The following is a 19,125-nucleotide window of genomic DNA, read 5'->3' as shown; positions in this document are numbered from 1 at the left end:
CGATCGTGCGAGCTGTGCAATGCAATCGTCGCCCAAATTATTTTTCTCTCGCAACGTTTATTATGTATTTCGTGTTTAATCGTTTATTATGAACGCTCGTACGCGCACATATCGTTCGCGGCAAATGCAATATCGTTTCACGGGATAAATTTTATCACCAATATTGTCGCTCGATAAGAACTCGAATACCGTATCGGAGGAAAACGGAGAGAGTTTCGGGATTAATTGAAAAGCTGCGCGGTTAGTTGAGATGAATTTGCGGATGGAAGAAGAGAAGAAGAGGAAGGGGAGGAGGGGAGAGGAGGATAGTAAGCCAGGCAAAAAATAAAATAAAATAAAATAAAATAAAAAAAGGCTGCGTTCCGCGTCCTTTGAGTCGAGTTTATCGAAATCGAATTCTCGTGAAACGCATCTGGAATTGATATCGCGATTCGCGCGCTCCAATTGCGACGTGTGCGTTTTCCGAATAATTACGACGCGTTCGTTTTTCGGGAATAATTCTACTTGAAACGGGCGGGGAATCGAGAATAGTTGAAAAGGAGAGAGAGAGAGAGAGGGAAAAGAGGCGAATTCACGTTAACAGAATTCGAACGGTTGGGAAAAATTTTCACAGGCGTCCTCACCGATCATGATTCGCTCTGCTTCGTATATTCCTTCCATCTGTATCGAAGGAACGAACGATTCGAACGATCGGATAAAGGAAAATCGGGATCGGAAATCGCTTCCCTCGAAACCTTCGTTTTCCACGGACGGGGAAACGGAATACGGAAAACTTGATTAAGGAACTGTTTGATCTCGTTTAGAATATTCGTATAGATCCTTGGACGCTCGTCAGCACGGAAATTTCAATTTGGCTCGCTGGATTGGGAGAAAGTGAGAAGACTGGAAGGGGCGGATAATGGATACAGAGATAGAGACAGAGAGAGAGAGGGAGAGAAAGAATCCGGCGACGAATGGTCGCTTGTTAACGAACCAATAATCCGTATTCGAATGGATCGAGCGGATCGATCGGCTCGTTGATCACTTTCTCACGGCCGCCAGTCCTCTCCTTTTCTCTCCTTTCCATTTTTTCGCTCAACGATTTTCCCCAAGCGATCCGTCGATTTATTTGAAGTAGTCGGTGACAGATGGAAACAATATATATATATATATATCGAGAATTGGGAATAAAAGTAGACTCTGATCGGCCCTCCGCGTCGATTGAATACCGTTCGTGCCGAGCGGAAGTGCTTTTTCGATATTTTTAAATACTGGATCCTCGATACTCGTCTCTCTCCCCCTTTTTAATCGCGCCAGATTTGTTACGCGGCCGAAAGCAAGAAACGTGTATATCCGAAATATACGACGAAGTTTCCGCTTCTCTCCGTTCCGAATAACACGCATCATCGTAACGGATTACTCTTTCGGATGCGTTGAGTCGATCGAAACCCGAAACTAATTGGGATACGCGAGGAGAGGAAGGGGAGGCGAATTGTAAGGGGAATCGCCTCGAGGCCCGGCTCGGGATGCTTGATAAAACGGATAACAAAGGCAGGGATCGGTCTGCGGATGGATTCTCGTCGAATTGGGCCGCCGTATAAACTTGGCGAAGCCGCGAGTTTCGAGGACGCTCGCGAAACTTGGCCCCCGCTAAATGGATCCTCTTTAAGGGAGAGGATGGTCTCGTGCCGAACCGAACTAATATATATCCTCTTAGCAGGCCGCGCTAATTGGATTTGTGTCCATAAATTTCGCGATAATCCTCTTTCTTATATATATATACATCCTGTCGTTGAAATCGGCTTTGATCCTTCTCCCGATCGATTCTTGGTCGACCGGAATCTCGAAGCGGAATCTCCAACCGAGAATATATCCCTGCCGATGCTGATAAATCGGGATAATCATCGCTGGGATGGAGGAAATTAACCCTCCCAGGATGTCGTGGGATATACTCGTTTTCGGGATTTGACTCGCGCAAAATTTGACAGTGACGCGGCGGTGGTCGACATTGCGTTACGTTCGACTAGGAGGAAGTTGGGAGAACTTGAACGGCTTACGGAGAAGGGGAGATTAGCTACAACTCCTCGGTAACTGTCCTGATTAATAGTGTCGTTAATCACTCGTCGAGGATCGTCGTCTCGGGGAGATATTTATTTTATCGTCGTTTTTATCGTCGAAAACGAAGAGGATTATGAACGATGGTACAGCACGTGGACGCGGAAAGTGAGAGATTGAAAAAGTTTCGAAAAAAAGAAATAACGTTGGATTGACCGACCAGGTTTGATCCAGGCGAACGAGAGGCCGTGGGGATTGTCGTAAATGACAACCGGCAAATTGCTTTTCTCCGTGTCCTTTTTTCATAGCAGATAGTAGACGGCGGCGCTTTGACGCCGTTCAATTTTCAAATCGGTGACGTCGTTTGCGCGCGCACTGTTCGATCCGTTTGAATCCTTGGATTGAAACGGATTGGTGTTCGAATTGGGAATCGAATTGGCCAGGATGGGTGGGGATACTTGTGCAAAATGCAGCTCGCTTCTTTTAACTCGACACGTCGGACAACGAGTCGACACTTATTTCCAAGAAATAGCAATCACGGTTCGAACAAGGTGCTTTAATATATTCGTCGTTATAATTCAATTTCGATCTCTTTTAGCTGCATCTATCTGAAGGAAGGTACGATAGTTAAAATTCACTTCTTCTTCTTCTACCGAGAAGCTTCTTTGTTCCGTCGAGGTTTAATTAGATTTACCGTCTTCCAGAAGCGGAGCTCCTTCTTCCTCTTCCTTTTCTTCTTCTTCTTCTTCTTCTTCTTCTTCTTCTGCGGCCAATGAAATTTTACTTTGGCACAAAGAGGGTGCACTTTAGGTCTGATCGACCGCGTCCATTCACTCATTCTCGAGCGGAAAATTACCGATTTCTTTGCGCCTGTATCGAGAGAAAGAGAGACCGTTTCCTTCGATAATTCTCCTTAAAAAAATTCCAAAGTTCTTAATATCTCCACGAAGAAAAATTATATTCTCTCTCTCTCTTTTCGAGATGCGAAGATATTCGTTAATCGAGATTATCAGAAATTTTACTCGAACGTCGACGTTAATCTCGTCTCGAGGGAAAATCGAGGAAAACGAAAGGCCAGAACCTGTCGCTTCTATTTCTCGAAAGAGTTAGATAGACATTTAACGAGCTCGCCTCTTAAACAGTCGTTAGCGCGCCGTTGACATTTCACGGGGCAGGGAATAAAAATAATCCGCCATTAACTCGTTACTTTCCAGGCCGAGTTTCTCGTCTGACTCGTCCAAACTTGCTCCCGCAGTTTGGTCATCGTCCCTCTTCTCTCTTTCCCCCGCCCGCCCGTGGATAACGCCGGCTCGGATCGACCCTTGGTGTCGAAATCGGACTTGCTCGAAATCGGAGCGAGCGGAGCGGTTTCGAGAAACGCGAGGAGAGGAGAGATGAGGGCGAGCGCGACTCTCCTTTCGAGAGGACGACGTCAAAGCGCATCGAGTTGATTCGGTGGCCGAATGCAATTAAAACTTTTCTACTCGCAACGGTTAATTTGTCTTTGTTGCCTCGACCCCGCAGGAAACTCTCTCTCTCTCTCTCTCTCTCTCTCTCTCTCTCTCTCTCTCTCTCCCTCCCTTTTGTTACGATCTTCCGGCAGGGAGCTTTGCTCCCTCCAAGCCGTTTGGAACGCGCGAGAGCAACGCCTTTCCCCCTCGTGGATAATTGTTGGCTTTTCGGCCGGGGGATCGATCGAAGCAAAGGAATCCGACTCCCTTTCACCCCCTTTGCTTATTTTTGTTTAATCAGCCGAACGCTCTTCCCCCTTCACTAATTTCACGCCGTTCTTATGCTTATGTGGGGAACAATCCCTTTCTTTCTTCTCTCTCTCTCTCTCTATTTGAACTTCTCTTCGTCGCGTTGGAAATCTTTATTAATTTCTTCCCACTCGTTCTTCAAAATTTTTTCTCGCTTTTACTTTTCTTTTCTCTTCTCCTTCTTCTTCTTCTTCTAATCGAATCTGGAGGAATATTCGAACACGACGAGAGAAACGAATGGTGGAGAAGAGAATATATATATATATATAGGATGAATATGAAAGAAACGGAAGAAGATGAAAGGAAATCGAAATAGGTTACGAATGAACAGCGGCGAGACGAGGATCATTGGCAAGTTGCGAATTAAAGAAAAAAGAAGGAGGACAGGAATAGGGGAGGGTAGGAATAGGATCGCGCGAGTCGAGCCACGCATTAGAGGGTTAATTGGGGGTGAGCAATTAAGTGTCACGACGAGAGAGAGAGAGAGAGGGCCGCCTCTCGGATGACATATTTCCGTGATATTTAACCGCGCTATCCATTGCTGTCCGCTGTGTCGAGCGCGACAGGAGCTCCTCCACGCGGGATAAATTCCTCCACGCGTTATATTTTTTTCTTGAAGGGGGAGGAAAGAATATTTTCAATATTTTGTGTATCGAAAATAGAGCCGCAATTCTTTTTCCTCTTTTTTTTCCTCCCTGTTTTGACTTTTGACTTTTCTTGTCGAAAAAAAAGTGGAATGATGTCGGTTCGTAAACCGTTTACAACGTTTCTCGATCCAGAGAGAGAGAGAGAGAGAGAAAGAAAGAGACGGAGCTTTATAGATTCTTTCGTGGTCGTAAAGAAGGTTCGAGGAAGTCGAGGAGTAGATTTTTATGGGTTCTTTGGAGGAAACTTTTATTATATACCTGATTATTTTTGCGAAAGTTTTCACAGTTTTTTGTTTCACTTTTTCTTACAAATTAGAGAGAAGCGTCGAATATGCGCGCGTGTTAAATTTTATCGAATAAGATCAGTGACAGAGATTAATCGAGAATTATCAGGGAAATTGGAACGACGAAATCGAAAGGAGATTCTCTTCCTTTCTCCACCTTTCGAAATAAATTCACGAGTAGGATCGCAAAAGGATGGCGTCGAGGCGAGTCTTGAATATGCGAACGGGAGGTGGCGGGCGTCGTGGCGTCGCCTTGCGAAAAGGCTGAAAGGAGGAGGAAAAAGGAAGAAAAAGCTCCTTCGCGCCAGCTGGCCAACCCTTTTTTATCACCAGTCTGGTTCCATCCCCCCTTCTTGCTGGCCGGGATGTTCAAAAATCGCTTAGCCCCGGCAGATGGGCGGTCGATAAGGTGAACCACGGGCTGATTTACGACGTGGAACTTCCGCTCCCTCGTACGTCCGCAGGAAGATCGGTTTTCGGCTCCTTTGTCGATTGTCATCTCGACCGACACGTTTCTTGCATCGGATGCTTTAATTCGTGCTCTATACACGTCACGGTTGAACCGAATTTTCGAAACTGTTTTCGCGAGAAAAGGAAGGATCTCTACCCCTATATTCCATTCCCACCCTATGTTTCCCCCATCCCGTTCTTTCCTTAATAAATATCGACGAACGACGACGTTTCGTAGACGTTTTTCTTCCCCTTGGTTTTCACCTAACTTCCAAACAACGACGAAAGAGGACCGTTCTTCGTGATGGCGTCCCTCCTTTTTTTATATCCTCGTGTAATAACAGTAAAGGAAAATCGTGGAAATGGAGTCTGCTCTGTCTCCGGCAATTTTAACGAATCTTCCTTCCTCGTTCGTACATCGACGAGGGAAAAGAGGGTCGCTCGAAATTCGGAAAAGGGATTGCTNGTGTAATAACAGTAAAGGAAAATCGTGGAAATGGAGTCTGCTCTGTCTCCGGCAATTTTAACGAATCTTCCTTCCTCGTTCGTACATCGACGAGGGAAAAGAGTCGCTCGAAATTCGAGCAATTTTAAGCGTCGATGAAATTCCTCGCGACGAACGCTCGTCGCGAGAGCCGGCTACCTTTTCCGTATCGAGGGGACGCTCTCCCCTTACCTTAGATTCGTATCACGATTTCTCGAGATACACCGACGTTTCCTTGCTGTGACGTTACGTCGGGAATTCTCATACTCGATTCTCGTAGTTGGAAAGCGACCATTTTACACCCTCTCCTCGAAGCTATAAGGTTCGATTTGTCAAAGGGCTCGAATGTAAATAAATCCACGTCCAATTTCGCCTCCCGCCTCCCGCCTCTCCATTCAATATCGTAGCCGATCTGTCGCGTGCCTGGCTTTATTACAACGGGAAATGTTTAAAATCCTCCTCTTCTCCCCAGTTCCTCTTCCTCGGGTGTTTCTCGAATCGATCCCTTACCTTTTCATCCGTAAGAAGAAGAAGAAGAAGGAGAAGAAGAAGGAGAAGAAGAAGAAGAAGAAGAAGAAGAAAAGCAACAAAGGAGGGACAAGAAGCTACCAGCAAGAAGGGAGAAGGAGATGGTGCGAGAGCACCACCACCACGCCCCTTTTGAATATTTCCTTCCTGAACCTGACCAAGCCCTTTCGTCCAAGACCTTCTCTCCACCGTAGGAATACATTATGCACGGTCCCAGTGCATAATTCTCGCGGCATGGGGAACAAAATTTCTCGCCGACGAGGCGCCGCGCCGCTTGAAAATTTCCCACGAAAAATTCTCTCCTCTCTTCGAAGAGAAAAGAAAAGAAAGCGATCGAACACGGTTCCTCCTCCTCTTTCTCTCCCTCTCCCCTTTCTTCTCTTTCTCAAAATTTCTCCGAGGTGTCGTTAAACGTGAGCACGAATTCCCAGAGCATGCGACGCGCGTGCATCTCAACGCGTCGCGTAAACTGGTAAAATATATGGCGGACCGGGAGATCGAAAGGCAGAGTGGATAAGGGTTGGAAAGCGAGAAAACGCGGTTAAGGGGGGCCCTCGAGGGCGGATAAGACGAGGGGCCGAGACGAGGAAAGTGAAACTTGAAATTACACGCGACAGTGGAAGAAAGAGGGGGAGGGGGAGGGGGAAGATACGGTGTAACGGGCGGAAAATGGATGATCGGTGGTGGTGGAAAACGCGTTGCTCTCCGTCCACCCATTCTTTCGTCTGTTCGGGGGGAGAGGGGGTCGAACTGTTCTCTTTCCGCATCCAATTTCCATTACCACACGTTACACAGATCGGTTACACCGAGGCGATGCGTTTTCTGGGAACGTCGCCCGGTGAACGAGTACGCGGGATACACGGTGTTTACGCGTAGGTGGATGGCTAGAGATAATCGAGCCACAGTTAATCCAACGTTGAAAAAGTAAGCTGGTTAAAAATTTCGAAAAATTACTTTTTAAGTAATTATTGAAGTGCTCGAATAACATTTATTCCCTGGACCGTGGTTGGTTACCGATTATTTTCGTATTTAGTATTGCGCGCCTTCAACTTTGATGAATTATCGAAGCAATTAATTATTTTTTAAATTTTTCCCCATCATAGTTGATTTGAAATCGTCTGTGTTATAAACGCGTGGCAAAATATTGCATCGAAGACCAGAACCACCATAAGCGGTTTTTCTTTTTATTTCTCTCTTACCCTCGATTCCAGGGTAGTAAGCGTTTCTCCAGAGGAAACACTTTCAACTTTGGACCAAATTCTCACCCGTATTTTATTCGGGGACAAAAGGTCGGCATCCAGGTGAAGCAACTGGCGCGTCCCCCTGGTGCGACGCGAAGTGAAAATATTTAAGTCTCGTATTTCCACCTTACGTAACGCAAATTTTCTTAACGTTTTAAATAACGCGCGAGATAAACCCGGCTGCACGGCGAATTCATTTCAACGTGGCGGGTATAATTGCAACGCGCAGACAGTGGTGTCTCGGAATAATTTTTTATTTCTGGGGACTCGAGAGACTCGTAACGTTTTTGGATGTGAAAAGAACGACTCACATTTATGAAAAGATTGATCGGTGATCGTCTCAAACGATCGATATCATTTTCCGTCGAAATTGCCAAATTAGGAGGAGAGAATCGATTAATTTATTTTCGAGGTTGGGCGGAAAAAGTGTGGAATAATTTTTCCACCGGCCAAATTCTTGCAACGTTACAATGGATCTTGGGGGACAAAAGCATTCGAATCACCGCGCGTAATTGCGGCAGGCGTTGGCACCGGGAGCCTCTTCTAATCCACGCGACAGTGTGTCCCCGTTGGAACACATAATTCTCGCCCTCTTTGTGAGAACGAGTCGTAGGTTTTGTGTCACGGCTTATCTTCCTTCCTTTTTCTTATTCCCTTCCCCCCTTCCCTGCACGCTGCAGTTTTTCCTCCGAGAAACACCAAGGGAGGGAGGGAGGGAGGGGAAGGGAAGCTGCGTGGTGGAAAATCCTCGCCACGGATAAATCCTTGCGCACGGGAAAAGGGTCGAACGAAAAGGGAATCGTTTGTCGAAAAACAGGAATCTAATTGCCAGATCAAAGGATTTGCTGCAAAGGCGCATCCTTAACGACGCTCCTCTTTCCAAGGATCAGGCGTCGATCTCCGAGGATATCTCTCTCCTTTCATCTCGCCACTCTTGCCAATGAAATATCCCATTCTCCCTGAATATTTCGACGTAATAAGGCGAGGACTGAATTGCGCTTGTCTGGAAAATTTTACGAGAAAATGGAAGAAAGATAACCTTTATACTTATCTTTCTAACAATTAAGTTGCATCTTGTCTGACTGCTAATTGTAAGTTAAATTATTCTTACAATAGGATTCTCTTCCCTATTTGTCTCGTTATTAATTTCTCCACCTATAAACTTGGATTCGAATGGATGAACTGGACGAACCAATGAAACGAGTAAAAGATTTTCATTTTCGTTCTATAATACTCGATGATAATACTCGAGTAGAGCAATTTGTCGAACGATGGTACCTAATAAGTTCAACATAGAGTTTGCTCACCTTCCGTAACTTCAAGTTATGTTAATACATGCTTCCTAGTGTGATCGAGTTAATCATAGCGGTAGCTCGATTAAAGATCGAAGAGGGAGAGACGATGGAGGTGAAATTCGATTATCGACGGAATAAAATATCGGTGATAAATCGATGATCTTTGTCAAACTTATTAGAAAGTATAAATCGTCCGAGGATCTATATTTCGAACTCGAAGAACTCTCTCTCTCTTTCGACGAATATACGAGATATCGAAGTTAGTACGTACACACAGGTAAGATGATTTGTAGGGTTGCTCGATTGGTTCGAGAGACTCGTCTACTCTTTTCCCGACTATCGCTTCGGTATCTTTCGAAACTCGATAAAACCCTTACCCTCCCTCCCTCCATCCCTCAGGTAATTAGAAACTCTCGAAACTGTAGAGTGCCTTCTGGAAATAATACGATCTTCAACCAGCCCTTTCTGCTTTCTTTTTCAGAACCTGAAGAACCAGATCATGACGACGAACGTTTGGGTGGAACAAGTGAGTACCACGCTATTTTACTTCATCGCTTGGCCGAAACTTTTCCTTCGAATTTTCAAAAAAAAAAAAAAAAAAAAAGAAAAAAAATAATAGTAAATTTGTGTAAGAAGCAAATTTATTTTTACGAAACTCTTCTACTTCAAAATTTTTTCTTTCTTTTATCGTAACTAATTTAACATTTTCGCGAGTATCGAATCAAATTCGTAGAATTACAATTCTCGAAATAGGAATGAAAAACTGAAACTTTAACTCGCGGCTGTTTAAAACTTTCGGCTCATTAAATTAATCTCCTCGCGCCGAGGAGAAGGAAACAGAGAAAAAAGAAAAACAATGTCGTTCGACGCCGGTATTCGAGCGAAAATAAACACACGATGATTTCATTCAAAATAAACGCACGACCGTCCCAACTTAACGAGCCGTAACGTGTCGTCCTCAGACGCTCGATAACCGAAGAGGAGAAAAGATCGCAGAGCTCCGAAAATTCCTGTGCTCCAGCAACCGAAAACCATCGATTGAGAGAGAAAAAGAGAGAAAAGAGAGAGAAAGAGAGAGAGAAGAGAGGATGGAATTCGCAAGGATGGATTCTCTGTCCCGTCTGTTCCCGTCCGATTTGGAATTTCAAAGCGGGCGAATTTCATTCCGCTTCTGTTCGAGATCGAAATTCAAATCGAAAAGACAGTCGATTCTTATTGACATAACACTTCTCGCGAGGTATCCGTCTATCTCCGATACTTTTATCTCCGCTCCCTTCATTCGTTTCCGGGAATTTTCCAGGCAAATCGAATTCGACGCAATTTTTTTTTGACGATCAACGAAAAGGAAAGAAAATGTCGAAGAGGATTGAAATAAACCGAACTTTATTCCCGAAGAAGACGGAAGCATTTGCTCGGCCAAGATCGCAACCATTATCGTGATTAAAATTCGCTTCGAATCGAATGTTGAACGGATTTCAACGCTTCTGGAAGGTGCGAGGAATTTTTCTTTTTCTTTTTTTTTTTTTTTTCTCGTCTTCGGCAGAATTCGTAAAGACGAGCTGGCAGCCTGTTGGTTTTTCATCGGTTATTCTTCTCTCTTGGCTTGGCCACCGACTCGTTCGTCCGCGTCAATGGATCTCGCGCCTCTTTTTCTCGCATTTCGGAGGGGAGGAGGGATGGATAGAAGCGCGCCAGTCAGCCAGGATCGTCTGCCAACCGAAGTGGCTGTCCCTTTATCAGTCGCCGGGAATTGTTTGCCATTGTTGGAGACGGCAAAGGAAGTGGAAGAAGCCCTGGCTTCTTGGCTTCTTTCGGAAGTTCACCGATGCCTGCGAAGTACGTAAACAGCCGCGATGAACGAGTCTCTACGAGTTTCCTGCCCCCGTGTATATGTGTGTGTGTGCGCGTGTGTGCTCGACTTTTCGATCGAATTATTCGCGATGTGTATTCGAAATGAAATGAACGGATAATTGGATAAAGCGACGAGGAATTTATCGATCGAGGAATTAATACGATTCTTATGAAAATCGAATACGAATACTCTGGCGGCTCGATCTTATCGAGATTATATATCGAATCTCGATCTCAAGAATCTCGATTTATTCGTTGCCGGGGAAAAAAGAGGGGGGACGCTGAATATCGCGAGAATTGGCCCGATGATGCTCACAGATAGGAATACAATTCCATCCGGAGTTTCTTCTCCGTCTTTCGAGGCTCCGTCACGAGAGATGGAGGAGGGGGTCAGTTTATCTTTCCGGAATGAAGAAAGAAGAGCAAGATTGCAAGATTCGATGGTCGTTCTCGATAAGCAGTAATCGTTGGAATAACGAACGGGGGAAAAGGAAGATTATTTTTTTTTTTTTTTAATTCGACGGGAAAACTCGTTTCTCCTCCCGTTCTTTGTTGCCGTTTATCGTTGCTCGTTGCAAAGCCACGACCACGAATTTAATAGAGCTCGGTGGCTCGCTCAATCGAGTTTCCCCGGCTGTTTGCCGGAGGAACGGTTGTTTAATAATTGGAATACAAGGAAGAAACAGCTTTTACCAAAATTGGATCGAGCAACTGTTCCCTTTCACGCGCCGTTGAAGATTTTCGAGACACTGACGAGGCGATAAAAACTTTATTCGGATATCTCGGCTATGCTCGGTTTATTTTATCTCCTCTATCGTGGATCGTTTCGCTTATTACTTATTATATTTGATCAAAATGAAAAGTGATGGTTGCGAGAAATCCAAGCTTGAAAAGAAGCCAGCGACACGGTTATTTACACGGATGCTTAAGCTCGAATAATCATCGATTCATTCGTGGGGAGGCAAACAGCCGAATCTCGGTGAAAATCGGCGGCATTTATTCTAGAATGGCGGCATTGTTGGATAGGAGCTGGCGTATCTCGCACTTCCAAGCGCTTTCACCGCCGATTGCGAGCCTTGTCTCGGCGTACATCTCGACGATTCTGACCCCGCTGCCAACAGCCCTGTTCCACTTGCTCGATTACAATTCCACCCCCTTCTTTCACCCTCTCAAGCTTGTCTCCCTTTCTTATCGAAACCGAAGTGTCTCCTGTTTTCCTCTTCTCTTAGATGATATTTTCTATCTTTTTCTTTTTTTTTTGTTTTATTCCTCGTTCGGAATAAAAGCGCGGAACGATGGATGGATTATCGATAGAAATCCAATCTTTCGACGCGATTTAAACGCGATACCGATCGAGCTTAATGTCCGGCATTATCGATGCAGAAATTCCATTTCTTTTCCATTTGCGGGAACCGGTTAATCGAAGCGGAGAGCGATTCGTGTAAATCGGTAAAAGGATATTTAAAGGCAATTTCGGATAGTCTCGTTTCCTCCCGAGAAGAATTTATCCCGCCACGAGAATTAATACCACTCTCCCTGGCAACCCTCCAATTTCTCAACGAAAACAGCACCTCCTGGATTTCTCCCCTCGACGAAACTTAGAACCTTGGGTCGTTAATCCCATCATTCGCTGTAATTCTTCGAAAAAATATATATATATATATGTGTGTGTGTATTTGGACTGTTGCAGAGTCTATCGAGTCAGATATTTTATCAAGCGTTTTTAGATATTCTCGTTCTCGCAAATTTTCGAATTAACGTTGGAAGTGTCGCTGATTCTTTGAGATTTGGACAAAGTCTAGAAAGTAAAACGCCATAAACGAGGAAAAATTTCGGGAGAATAGGCTCGAGATTCGAACCCTTGACAAAGATATATAAATTTAATTAATCGAACAATGTTTCGTCGTGATACCTTTTTCGATGATGATATTCACTGTTCTTGGACGTGAATATTCGAATGGAACGGGATCGTCACATTGAAATACGCAAATTTCTAGATATCCGCGAATATAAAGGATATTTGCGCACAGACAGATCTGGATCGTGGATCTTTTCTTCTCTCGTGGACGTCGATGAGGAATCAGCTTCGTCGTTATCGAATCTCGTTTAAAGATTGTTTATTTTCCTCGCTATTTTTAAACTTGTGGCGAACCGTGATTAACCCTTCTATCGATCTTCTTATCGTATCTTTACCCCCCTCCTTTCGAAATTAATTATACGATATTTATTCGAATCCACGGATTAAATTTTCATCGAATCTCGAGTATCGAAATAAGAGTGATAATGTCGCTGTGGACACGCGCTGTGTATGCCAGACTTAGAAGTAAAAATATCAAAAGCTGCCAATAAAAGTATCTGGAAAGTAATCTGGAAAATTTACGTCGCAACGTAAAAGTTGAAACGTTCCCTCCCCCCACCATTTGTCTACTCTTCGTCTGTACACATACCATTTCGAGGCTTATCCAAGCCAAGGAAATTTCGAATTCCATCCTAGCTCGAACTCCGTCGCAAGTCTCGCGTATAAAAAGTCGAAAACCGAAAACGTTTGCCAATCTTCTGTTTCCACCGGCGAAGGATAAGAATGGAATAAAATACGGGATCTCGATAGAGCGATACTCCATCCCGATAGTGGAAGACTAACAAGCCTTATTTGTCGAGCAGTTTCGAAAACGATATCCAAACCAGTTTCCCTCCAGGCAACGACGAGCGATCGTCGTCGAATTGGCGTCGTCGTTTTTTTTTTTTTTACTTCTCTCTCTCTCTCTCTCTCTCTCTCTCTCTCTCTCTCTCTCTCTCTCTCTCGAAACGCGTGGTCGCGACTTTACGACCTCGTACGGTCCTCCTCGGCGTATCGGTGCCTCCCTCCTCGTAATTTATCGTCGATGGGGAAGGGAATAGAAAACTTTTACGGGCCTTGCCTGTATCCTTTCCAACCAACGATCCCACATTTTTATTAATCCACTTCCCTCGTCTACCGGGCTAAATCGGGACTCCCGAATCTCGAAAGCTCGAGCGAGGAAAAGAAATCGATCAGCCAAATTATTATTTTACTTATTTATTTTTTTTTTTTGGAATTTCGATAAAGAGGAAATTGGTGACGCATTATCGATCGAGGGGAATATTCGCTGCGGCCAAAGTAATTAATTGGTACTTCGGCACAATTGAATCGCAACGCACGGTGTAATCGAATATAAGGATTATAAGGAGGATCCTTTACGGAATCGTGCTCGACCCGCCTTCGAATTCTTCTCGAAATTCACGAAACGGGATGCGGCAATCGCGATCGATTTGAACGAAGCGGAAGGAATTTTTTCTCGCCCAAACTTTCGACGAAACTTGGCCAATTGCGGCCGGAATAATTCGCGCCCGTGAAAATCGACACGTCTCTTCGTTCCTTTCGAGATCCGGTTTAAACCGATCTCATTTCCGAATTTTCCGAACTTTTCCTGAAGGAGAAGTAACGAATAGACATTTGGAATTCGAACGAAAGGGATTGGTCGCGATTGACGGTATATCTTTTTTCTTCCGGTACGTTAGCCTCGAATGTTATATTATATACGGCTCGATCGAAACACGATTTTATTAAAAATCGGCGACAAATGTCATGCGCGTCAAAGGATTTTTAATTCGGCGCGTATTATTCACGATCATCGAATTCAACGAACAAATTCGACGATGGCGGGTGCTTCCCTCCTCCTCCTCCTCCTCTCCCTCCGTCGATCGATATCATTTCGGTTCAACGCTCAGGTACAACCGAGAGGCGTTTTATTTTATTTTATTTTTTTTCTTCCTTTCTTTTCAATATTGTTTTTGCAAGCGGCGAGAAGAATGCGGCTGGAAACCATTGTCGGCCATTGTTGTCGGTATTTGGAGAGATTCCTGAACCCCTTAGGAAGGGGAAGACGGTTGAGACGAATCCGTAACCGGAAACGACTCGAGGCAAGTTCGGGCCGCGTCGGTTTGCGAAAATGGGAAAATAATCTGTCCTCCCTTGTAAATTCTTTCGAATCCCGACTCTGCCGATCTTTTGCCCATTTCCCATGGTGCAAACATTCGGCCACAAGTTGGCCGGAGGAAGGAAATTGTTCTTTTATTCCGCGATAATTCGCTTCTCGGCGAGTTGGATCGGGAAGGGAATCAAGGCCGGAAGCGACGAATAGAAAAGAACGTCTTACCGGTGGGGATAAAAGAAAACTCACGGTTGTGGTATCTCCGCGATTGCACGAGGCTCGTGGGGCTCGAAATAAAGGAAACGGAAGGAAGGAAAGGGTCCAGTAATTACTTTTCCATCCTCTTAATCGGTCCGCCCCGTCTCGTCCGATCGAGATTTCGAGATGAATGCCCCCTCCTTGGATCCTTCCTTCCTTCTTCTCCTTCTTCATCCGTCTTCCCCGATTAATCGATTTCGAGAGAGATCCGGAGGAAAGTTTCGCTATAATTCTTTTTTTTTCTATCTTGTATTTGGAAAAGAAAGAGGAGACGAGGGATTTTCAAAGTGGTTCGAGAAACTTATTAACACCGTTTCTCATGCGAAGCGGGAATAATAATTCGATTCGAGGAAAGGAAGGGAGGAAGCGATGACCGCGATCGAAGCGAGTTTGCGAACGAGACGATGTTGCTATTTTCGTTGGAGTAGCAAGTTGGCCACGTTCGAAAGTAGTTATTAGTTCGAACGGACCTCGAAGGCTAATCTAATCTCGGGATTTATCCCAAGTTTCCCTCCCCTCTTCCCTCCTACGTTGGTTATTGCCGTGTATTTCGATCTCGATCCAGAAACTCCCTCCCTTTGCTTTGTTCCTTCCTTCCTTCCTTCCTTCCTTACTTCCTTCCTTCCTTACTTCCTTCCCTAAATTACGAATCGTATTCGAGATTATAAATCCGATTCGTTACGATTAAGTTCACCACTCGTCTCGTGTTGCAATCGTGGCTCGTTCCTCGTTACTTGGGAATCGATCACACGTTCACTTTAACTTCCGTTAAGAGTCGATTCCACGTAGCTCACGTCACCTTGGTGGAATAACCCGTTTAAAAGCCGACGGGGGAACGGAGGGAGGAACGATTATCTGTCGTGGAATCGTGGTTAAAAGACGCCCGGCTCGGTTCGTTTTCTCCACCCCGTTCCCCCATCGGCGAACGAAAATAAACGGGGCTTATTTTTGCTTTTGTTTTCTGCTTGCAGGAGTGGAACGATTACAAGCTGAAGTGGAACCCGGATGATTATGGCGGTGTCGACACCCTCCACGTGCCGTCGGAGCATATATGGTTGCCGGACATTGTTCTTTACAACAAGTAAGCCGCTCGATCTAATTATCGGTCACGCGACTTTTTCTTCTTTTTTCTTCTTCTTTTTTTTTCACGAAGAGTTAATCCAACGCGGCAACGGCCGCGTTGGATTAAAAAAAGAAGAAAAACGTTACGGAAAACGAAAGATGGATATCGATATTTTTCTTTCTCTTCTTCTTCGACAATTTCGTACGTCGAAATTAACAACGTAAATGACACGCTGGAGAGATTCGACGTGATAAGAAAAAAAAAGCGACGATGAAGTACAATTACGGTCGAGGATCGTGCAATTCTGCCGGGAGACGTGTTGCGCGAAATCGCAACAATTGCGGCCGCAATTTGTTCGTTCGACCGATTTTATTTTTATAACCGGAACGGTCGAGTTAAACAGCTGCTCGAAACGTTCGCGGATATTACACGGAGTGTACCACCGGCTCAATATATATATATATATATATATAACTCGTATCGAGTTAAACGCGATAAACGAAATTAAAAATCGAAAAAGTTTCTCGAACGTGTTTTTCTTCCTTCCACGTATATTTATTTAACGATATTATTTATTTATCGATCGAAGAACTCGCCTCCTCCCGAGAATAGGCTTTCGAATATTAAAAATCCGGGATAATGGAAGACAGTTAAAAATTTCAGATTCCCAAAAAAGTTACACGCGCGAACACGATCCCGTGTAACGCGATCCGATGTGAAGGGGAAAAAGGGGGTGAATTATCGTTGGGGGGAAGGGATATTCAAGGGAGCTCAGGATATTTCATCCGTTCTTTCGCGTTAATCTAGCCCAGGTTGATCCCCTTTCTCCCATTCTTTTTCCGCCAGGCCAGTGTATCGGAGGGGAGGGGAGGGGGGCAGTCACGCCTCCTTCCTCGTCGTCCGTCACCTCGGTCCGGCCATACTTCATAGGATTTTAGCGCGGGGCACGGTATCTCGTAAACCGCCGCGGAATATTCCGCGCTGGTACGTGACGTTTCCACACACAGGAAGAGAGAGACTTTATCCTCTGGTAAGGATCTCCATTTTGAAAATCCACGCCTGGAACGGGACACGCACACGTATTTCCTAGCTAACGCTGAGAAATAGGATGTACTTCGCCCCGAGGACGATACTTTTACGAGGAAGTGGAGTGGAGTCGGGACGATTCTTGTACGCCTCTCCACTCCGACTTCGTATACGTTCATCTTATTTCTACTATAACGAAAAATCGTTGGAAAACTTTCGGATCGAAACGAACGCGTTCATCGATCGAGCTATTCAACGTTTTCGAGTTTGGAATTTTCCTTTTCACGAAAAAATTTCCCTTTTCGAGAAAGTTAATTGGCGAGGAATTCGAACGTCTTCGCCCACCGTTTTTCTCTCGTCGAAGTAACTCTCGAAACTTTCTCTTCGATTCGAAGGGAGAGATCGTGAGACACTCGTGAAAAATTGAAAAAGCAAATCGCGGGGACTGAAAAATTTTCGCCTCCTTTCGTTCCTCCTCCTCTGTGCAAAGGAGAGAGAAAGAGAAAGAGAGAAAGAGAGAGAGGAACGCGCTCGAAGCTTCTCGAAGCGTTCCCCCCCCCCCCGCCTCCCTCCCTTCTTTGACGAGGGAGCGCGCGATCAAACTTCCCCCTCTCCCCCTTCCCCCCTTCGTATGCGACGACGAGTACGTCTCATTGTCGCTTGGAAACGTGACAGGCTTTCGGAGAAACGGCGAAACGCTTTCGACGAGACGAATCTCGGCCAGTTTTATTTTCAATTACGCACGTGGAGTGGAAACGCGACACGGCCACGCGCGTCCCACGATGATAAATCATAAAGAACGGCCGTTCTCCAAGTCGAAACTCTCGACATACATTACGCCCGTTTCAATTACTCGGGCGTAGAGGAGGAGGAGGAGGAGGAGGAGGAGGAGGAGGAGGGAGGGGGACGAATCGATTGTCCTGGCGGCGCTTCGAAAGGCTCAAAGTATCGGAGGCTTTGTGCGCCCCGACAGCAAATGCAAATGCGAATGCAACCGCCTCCACCGCCCTCCCGTCCTTCCTACAGCAGAGGGAAGGGGAGGGGGACACAGAAGAGAAGTAATTTGTATGGAATATTCGAATCTGATTAATAATTCACCGGGGTGGAATCCTGGAACTTTGCCAGAGGGAGGGGAGGGGGCCGGGGGTTGCGTTTGAAACGGGCCTCGCGGAGGGGGGTGGCTCGCAGTCGTCACCGGCGGCGGCTCGAAAGGGGCTCGTCCTTCGGCGATTTCAGGACATCGATATCAGGCTGGCGTATAATCGCGGCATTGTCGAAGGATGAATTTTGATGGACGTTCGCCCCCGATTTCAACCCCAACCCCCCGAAGACCCGGTGACCGTGTTCCTTTGACGCGATCGAATTTTAACCCCCTGTGTCGAGGGCGACTCGAGGCTGTTTAATAACTTGGTCACGGTTTTATATATATATATATATATATATCGATGGAGGGGCGGAGGAAGGGGAGACAGGGCGAATTATTTATTAGCGCGGAGGGTACGAGCACGTAGCGTGGTAAAGTTCTCGAAAGCGAGACGATTCGTTCGATGCTTGGAATTCGTCGTGATATCTATCCTTTTTGGGAAGAAGGTAGACTTGAGAAGGGTCCTCGTATCGAATCGAATCGAAGTCAAGTTGCTCCGATAAACTCGTCCTGCCCGTTCGATCTCGTCTCCTTCTCGACTCGTCCGCGACAAGTTTCACGATTCCCCGTCGCGATGATATCGACTTTAACTGCCCTCCCCTCTCTCCTTATTACACCATTTACACTCGATAACCATTTACCATAACCATTTCGACTGAAAATACACCTCGGAAGAAATTGTTGTGAATAAAAAGAAAAAAAAAAAAAAGAGAAAGAGTCGTCGTAGTTCGAGGAAAAGTTGAATTTGAATTTTATCTCGTCGATTATTAATTTTTCTCGTAACATTTTCCACCCTCTATCTAAACATTTTCATCATCGCGTCGGATGGATGGATATATTCGCATCGCGTCGTCGACGAGCATCATCCCCTTTATTCATCGTCGAGCGGGAGAGAAGTGCACTCTACGAGATGGATACGATCGAGTGGCGACGAGAGCTAAGACGAAACAAATTTCGATCTCGAGGAATCGAGCGGATCTGCTCTTGTTGATCGTAGATCAACCCCGAGGAATAGGAAACTCGCGTGAATCATGGAGTAACCCTTTTCCATTTTCGATTGGTGGGAACAAATCGAGCACAATGGAGGGGACGTTCTTTTTTTATTTCGAC

The 19,125-nt window shown here is 45.4% G+C and overlaps 1 protein-coding gene across 1 annotated transcript in view; it reads left to right on the top strand.

Annotated features, from left to right (window-relative positions):
• LOC122713378 (acetylcholine receptor subunit alpha-like 1) overlaps window positions 1-19,125 on the top strand; it is a 107,528-nt gene that overhangs the window by 61,334 nt on the left and 27,069 nt on the right. Inside the window, exons 3-4 of the mRNA XM_043933755.1 lie at window positions 9,205-9,249; window positions 15,754-15,863. Coding sequence (XP_043789690.1) covers window positions 9,205-9,249; window positions 15,754-15,863 — 155 coding nt within the window. The remainder of the gene's footprint in view (window positions 1-9,204; window positions 9,250-15,753; window positions 15,864-19,125) is intronic.

The sequence above is a fragment of the Apis laboriosa genome, unplaced genomic scaffold (assembly GCF_014066325.1).
Source record: "Apis laboriosa isolate Shangri-la unplaced genomic scaffold, ASM1406632v1 scaffold23_cov150, whole genome shotgun sequence".
NCBI lineage: Eukaryota > Metazoa > Arthropoda > Insecta > Hymenoptera > Apidae > Apis > Apis laboriosa.
This window is presented reverse-complemented; position numbering and strand designations above follow the sequence as displayed.